Consider the following 7,304-nt stretch of genomic DNA (forward strand, 5'->3'; position numbering starts at 1 on the left):
TGTAAATATACAGGAATATATTTAAAGCTGTCATTAGGTCTAGGTATGTGGAGGAACACTGCAAAATGTACACAAAGCTGAGCCACCCAGTGGGTTTTATGAGATAACATCTATCAGGGGATTGTCTGCAAATGGGCAAACACTCATTTTGAATGAGGATTTGAGTGGAAAGCCTGGAAGTAATTTTTCTTGGCAAGGTAACATCAGTGACAATTCCCTCAGAGCATATTCATCTTGTGAAGTAAGTGGCTGTCATTTTGCTCATAGAGCAGGGAAAAAAAGAGAAAGCTTATTGGAGGTTTGGGTAAGAAAGTAAAGTGTTTCAGTGCTTGGATGATTAAGCATCTTTGGATCTGTGAAGGGCACTCATGACTGCCCTTGCCTTCACCTGCCTGTGTCAGATTCGCTTTCATCTGGCACACATACTAGTGCTTGCAAATGGTGTGGACATGGAAACTCATAGACTTAAAGATGTGCATGGAAGTGGAGGTGCAGCCTTAAAATGAGGAAGGAAGAAAGACTTACGGTAAAGTTTTGGGATGGACTTAATGACCAAAAGAAATAGTCTTTCACTTTAGGAGTGTTTCGTGCTTTGCATCAGAAGTTGTTTTCCAGTTTTTCTGCTGTGCGTCAGAAGTGAACAAGCCATCCAAAATCACTTCTTGCCCACACAAAGATAAAGATATAAGGGAAAGGGCAGTTATTTGATCCTAGATCAAGACTCCGTAGAATAGGGAAAATGCTTGTCATGTCCTTTTCCTACTGTAGCCAAGGACAAGCACTGCTTGCTGAGCAGGGTGTCATGGAGAGCACACCTGATTTGTATTTCTCATTGTGAAAAACAGAACATCACAAGGACAGAAGTACCAGCTAAAATTTCGTGTCACTGTCTAGGAGGTACTTAGTAATTTATGTGTGAGTATCGTCACTGTAAATGTGTTGTCCTCATTATCAGTAGGTTAATTGGAAATCTCACTTCCTATTTTGTTATTCCCATATGTGAGCTGATAGAAAATTTGCATTCAGAATTATGTAAATAAATGTAGGAGGAGAAATGAAAATGTCACCCTCTCTCTTGTATAGGAATTAGTTGTACTCGCTTGCTTTCCACTTTGCTCTTTAAAGCAGGTGGGTACTGGCATATCAAATCCTTCTGAAGCCCTTGGGATCTTCAATTTGGAATATAAACTGGTGAAAGAGCTCATCATATCCATGCTCTTGCAGTGTCTCACACCATGTGAACCAGGACCCACAGAGACAACTTCAAAGCTAATGGCAAGAGCAGAGGAACCACCTGCTGCAAGGAAGGTCAGGCAGAATGTGCCATTCACATCAGCTCCATAACAACAGGCTGCTTAAATGGAGAGTTTGCCTCTCCCGAGTTTCTTCTGTTTTGTACAAAGTTGTGAGTTGTGCCCTCTTATAAAGAAGAGGATTCCTTCTTGGACTTCCTCTGTCTTTCACTTAAATCTCTACATTTTAGGCAGAGTGGAGAACAGTTTGAAAACTGAAAATAAGGGTATGAGGGTTCTGTTCAGCCTGCCTGGCATTTCTGTGCAAGCATTGTCCAGTCTTTATGAGCACTGCATAAGCTCCAGGTGTGCAACACTCTAGGCTGAAATATTTTTAATCTTGAGCAGCTTTTTTATCCACTGGAAGTGACAACTTTCCTCAATTCTGTTGGCTGTTGGATGTCAGCAAACACTTCAGTTAGTATGAACAGCAGCCACAGTAGCAGGTGCCATATACAGTGCTTTTCTGGTGGTGTACAACACCTTTCCTGGATGTTGCTGATTTGGTGTCTAAACAGAGCCTTTCTTAGTACCAACTGCTATTTCCTCATAGCTGGAATCCAGAAAAAATCCAAGTATTTAAAATTAGAGCCACATTTGGACACTCACAACACTTTTTTTTTTTAAGTATACTGTAAGCCAGCCTAGTCTTTCATAATGCTCAGTTCTCCATAACAACTTGGAAAAGTCCCTCAATAGTCCCACTTTATAAGATTGCAGCTTTTTATAAACTAGCAGTTTTTATGGTTCTTCTCTAGACTAGCTTTCTCCTTTTCAAGCAACGTAATACAGCACTTTTCTGTAAACTCTTCTGTTTTGTGAGAGCCCTGCCTTGTTACACTGCAAATAGAATCCAGTACATGTGCACTGCATGCAGTATTTTCTGCTTAAGTAATAACTGCCTCTTGGGGAGTAGAAAGGAATCAAGAACAGCCTAATAATGTATCAGCCTCCTGCGAGTTGCTAACATGTGGTTGTGTGAAAGGAAAAATGGCACGTGCACAATGTCCCGTTAATGCTCTGAAGTAAAACTAATTCTGAACAACTTATTGCCAGCCCTACCTAGGAGAAAAATAGACTCTTACACTGAGCAATGCCCCAAATCCTGCCAGTTTTGAAGTACAGATGTTTTGCTACCCCCCCCCTTCTAAAATATGAGAGTGGGGGGAAAAAAGTCAGGACTCTTCTGTCAGGTTCCTTTATTTTATTAACTTTTGATGTGCTGAGTGCATTCATTAGGCCATTGCTCCGGTGCCTCGTTTCAAGTGCCAGGCACTGCTGACAAAGGCTCCTCTGCCATCCCCAGCACTCCCCTCAGCTGCCTGAACTTTTTGAAGCAGAAGAGAGGTATTTATAGCAGAGTCAGGCCCCAAGTAAAACTCGAGGTTTGAGTTTTAGTACTACCCTGGGGATTGTATAAGGTTCAGACTGGAATTTTATGGATTGATCCTCTTAATGCTTTATGGGCAGATTTTTATCCTGGCCTTTGGTTTCAAAATTCACACAAAGGTGCAGAAGGCTGGATGTAGGATGAGCAAGATTTTGTGGTCAGCGTATTTTTAGGATGATGTGTTGAGCTACATTTATTTCTCACAAATAAAATATACCAGATTTTTTTTTTTTGCTTGAAAGTGAAAAGCAGTAATAATCCCTTTTTTAGTTCCATTTGTTCTGCTTCACCGACTCCCAGCAGTTTGAGGACAGACTCCACATTAATTTTCAAGGGTGTCACTAATTTTAGATGAAGAAAGACTCAAGGACTGTGCCATCTACATGTACCCTGGGCAGAAGAGCAATTCTGCATTGGCATGGAGATCACTTATGTGGCTTAATGAGCTTTCTTTGACTTTAATAGCTCGGATATTTCTAAATGAGCTTTTTGTCTGGCTGCACATAAGGCTGTACATTTTAACCTTTACAAAGTTTGTCCTTGTAGAATCTGTTTCTTCTCATGATCCAAATGGAGAAAAGCAAATTGGTCTGAGGAAAGAGATTCTGCATTCTACATTTCACAAATAAATTTTTTAGACTTTTCTTGCTTTTTTGCCACTCACTGATTTGGAAGACAATACAATTATCAGGAGAAAATTAAAATTATGAATTAAAATGACCCCTTCTCCGAGTATACATAATAAGGTTTAGTTTAGATACAAAATCGGAGCCCATCTTTGTAGCTTGGATCTGCTGGTGTCTCTGCAACATCCCATATCAAACTAAATACCCTAGGACTTTCAAGGAAATTTTAGAGCTGAAGCTGCAGCTGATGTCTAATCCTGTGTCCTCTGAGTCAGTAACAGAAAACCCGCTGACATCAAAGGGTGAAGATTTCATACATGAACTTTATGGCTCTGAGCCATTTCTAATCAAAGAAACAAAACCCACCAGAAGGCTTATACAACATTCTCCAAAGACCTGTCTTGATGCAGTGAAGCACATATAAATATGTTTAACCCTAGCATAACTTTGAATTTAAAGCATGAGTTTCAGGACTTGAAAGAAAGTAGCACTAACTATTTAGTATTAAATTAGCTGTGGAGCTTGTCCCTCTTTATTTTATTTCATTTTTTAAAAAATAACTCGACTTTTATCACAAAGCACTGGAATTGAGTAGCAACTTGCACACAAGGAGAGGGTCTTTTATCCTGGGGTGCTTGATTTGGGGGGCAACTAGCTTGACTAGCTAGTCTGGAAGCTCCCCCACCTTCTCCATATCCAGACTAGGGCTTTGCTTTATCCACTTTCTAGGCACTAACTTTTGCCAGTATTTGCCCTGAGCAGAAGACAACTTGCTGTCATGCCTTTCATGAGTTTGGTGCTGTCTTAAGTAAAGTTAGTGGTCCATATTTGAATCCAACTTTTCTTGGCAGTATGATGTTGTTTAAGTCAGTGTTTTTCCCACAAATGGAGGCTTTGAAAGCTGAAGGGAGCTGCCTGGTGCACGTAGGTGCTCAACCTTGAAGTCAAGGAGTGAGATAGAGGGGGAGTTGTAAGAAAAATCCCATTTACTGCAGCTCTAAAGTAAATAGGTGATGGAACGTGCACTTAAGTACCTGCTGTTTGGTTTCCTTTCAGGATGATGATGAAGATGATGAAGAAGTCAAGAACAGAGCCCTGGCAGCAATCACTAACAATTGCAGTGCCCCTGACAATACGAATAAGATCAATTCAGACAAGAGCAACCAAAGCAGCATCGATAGAAAAAGCGAGAGAAGTAAACACAGTGTGTGTAGTTCACCAATGTCAGTAATGAAAAGACTTTTCTGTATCTTTGATTGCTTCCATGTTAAAAATCCTTACCACATAGACAACTATGCCCGATTTTCTTTCCCGTTATCATTCATCATAATCAATGTACTTTATTGGGTGTACTATTTGTATTTCTAAATATTCTATGGCGTAAAATTGGTTTAAAGTTTAGGAAGCGGATATGGGAGGGAAAGTTGCAAAGAATGGAGAAGTATTTGGATAAAGGGATATGAAAGGACTTCTTCCACAACATCTTTTTAAGGGTGTCTACAAAATTTCTTGTTAACTCACTTTTCTGCTGTTAGATGTCTGTCATCCAAAACTGACTTTCCTATTAGCATGCATGTCCCATATTAAACTACTTATCAAAGACCAGTAAGTCCTTTTTTAATATTTAATGGTCAAATTTGTAGGATAGGAGTTATATTATACTTGTTTCTGAACTGCATTGAATAAACATAAAAATAGAACCAATGAAGTTTTCCTGCTGTGCTTTCCATATTCAATTCCTTGTAGATTTGTCAATAATGCATAAATTTTCCAGATTACATAAGGAAATTTATAATTGCAGATCAAAGTGGTTTTTCTACACAGCAAGAAACAGTTTTGAAGGCATGGGCTACCAACACAAACCAAACAATCTATTCATCTTCGTAAGGTCACAAAGATGTCTCGAGACTCTTGTACATCTTTAGACAGAACTCCCATAGGCATCAATGGCTTTTCTGAGTAGGTGCAGGGCAGACTACAAAAATGGACTGGGGCCAAAAGGTTTACATCCAGAGAGATGTATTCCCCTGAGTGAGGACATCCTTAGGTGTATGCCAAGCCATCATGGACTATGGCCCTTCATCCTGACGTCTGTACTGTGCTCATTCACAACTGCCTAGGTAACTATTATGCAGACAAACAATTTGATATGCTTAATTTTCAGCTTAGCAAATTCCTCTTGACTCACTTGCCATTAAAAAATTTCACATAAAGGTGAAAAAGCTTCTTGAATAGAAAACTCTGGATATGCAGTAGCTCTTGATAAAATAGGCAAAGTTTTACACAGATGAAATTATGACCCACATGAGAGGATGGTTAGACTTGATGAAAAACCATAACAGTCTTTACAAATGGTTACTTCACTGACAGGTATTACAAAAGTTATTGGTATGGCAGCCTGTTTCTTATTCTGCAATATGTAAGTTTAAAAGTGCTTATTTTTATATCTTTCTCCTGACCATACTAAATATGTCAGTTGCATATATATATGTATAAACCTGTAAATGTGCTTTTATGCTCTGTGTATCTTGGCATTTCTGATGATATGACAGACTGAACGCATAGAAATGCATTAGAAAGCTCCCCTAATATGGACAGTCTTTGATACACCTTTTCACCAGTGTGCTGCCCGGGCAGAACACCATTACATGAGAAGCGAGAAAGTGCAAAATACCAGTGCGGGTTGGATTTGCCCTTGCTCACATATAAATCCATAAAAATGATTGCACACTGACAGACAATTATTAGGTCACTAAAATTCCCTCAGTGGTTTTATTTTCTAAATGGGTTGACTACTGAAAATTTGTTTCTCTGCTGTTATGAGTAATGCCTTTTTTAAGGCTGATTGATGCAATGCGACTTCAAGAACAGTCTAGTGGCTCTTGGTGCTTTGTGGGTCTTTTGACTTTCATATATTAGCAAATACATTCAAGAAATCAAACCAAGACTGCCTGTGTTAATGAGCAGCCAAAAAAACAATCTATTTTTTTTTTATTTAACGTTCTGCTGTTACATATTTATCCTTAACCCCTTTATTCAGGAACAGATTGTATGACATTTTTTCTTGGAAATGAGGTGTGAAACTAGACCCTCAGATATCTTTCCAGTTTTTACTCCCATAAAGTTCACAGAAGACAAATGATAAAGCTCTGTATTTAGTTTCTTAAATTTGAAGTTTGCATTATTCCTGAATCTTTTCAAACAGTTATGCACATCTTGCAAATTACCTATCGTGTTAAGAGTAAATTTGAGATTTACATTTACTACAAGTGTAAAGTAAGCATTTAGAGTTTTGTAGCTTCCAATTAATTTGGAGATAATTCACCTTATATATTATTTTAGAAAGCTGTTGAAGCTCTGGGCAGCTTTATTTACAGTGCATTAGCTGATAACAGGGTCTGTTTTCCCGCCAATGTGCTAACTGTAAGCAGAGTTAGATGCTGAAGTCCCTCATGTTTTCATGAATGAATGGACTGCACAGACAGATTATTTATTACTCTACTTTGCACAATGCTGCATTAATTACTAATTTCAAAAACAAAACTTGGCTTGACATGAATTTGTTGTAAAAGATGTTCCCAACAGATTTTCAGTGTATGAAGAATGAAGAATAACATTTAAATTATCCTGTTCAAACATAGTTTCTGTCCCTAGAAACTGACAAATTCCTTGGAATTAGCTGGAAAGGTTCCTCTAAGTGGAATTCACAAACAATGCACTGAAGGTTACAATTCAGAGGTAAATTAGAGATGAAGAAGTCTCTTTCAGTGCTAAGAGCCGGGGCCAAAGTTGAGGCTGAGGCAATGACAATGGCTTTGGCTCATACCTGATGAAAAGGGGAAAGTATTTGGACTTTCTGCAACCAATTTTTGGTTGATTGTTGTGTTTCCTACTTTGATTTTAATGTTTCTAATCAGAGACCTTCTCAGACTCATAATTCAGAAATGTCCTCTCATTTTTTGAGATCACTTGAGGCAGACGTACAATGAATGAGGG

The 7,304-nt window shown here is 38.6% G+C and overlaps 1 protein-coding gene across 1 annotated transcript in view; it reads left to right on the top strand.

Moving 5' to 3' along the window:
• LOC113961729 (gamma-aminobutyric acid receptor subunit pi-like) overlaps positions 1 to 4,979 on the top strand; it is a 47,687-nt gene extending 42,708 nt beyond the window's left edge. Inside the window, exon 10 of the mRNA XM_027672248.1 lies at positions 4,365 to 4,979. Within this exon, the coding sequence (XP_027528049.1) occupies positions 4,365 to 4,676 (312 nt within the window). The 3' untranslated portion in view covers positions 4,677 to 4,979. The remainder of the gene's footprint in view (positions 1 to 4,364) is intronic.
• The last annotated feature ends 2,325 nt before the right edge of the window (positions 4,980 to 7,304 follow it).

This window comes from Neopelma chrysocephalum, unplaced genomic scaffold, assembly GCF_003984885.1.
Source record: "Neopelma chrysocephalum unplaced genomic scaffold, ASM398488v2 Primary Assembly neopelma1_97390, whole genome shotgun sequence".
In the NCBI taxonomy this organism is placed as follows: domain Eukaryota; kingdom Metazoa; phylum Chordata; class Aves; order Passeriformes; family Pipridae; genus Neopelma; species Neopelma chrysocephalum.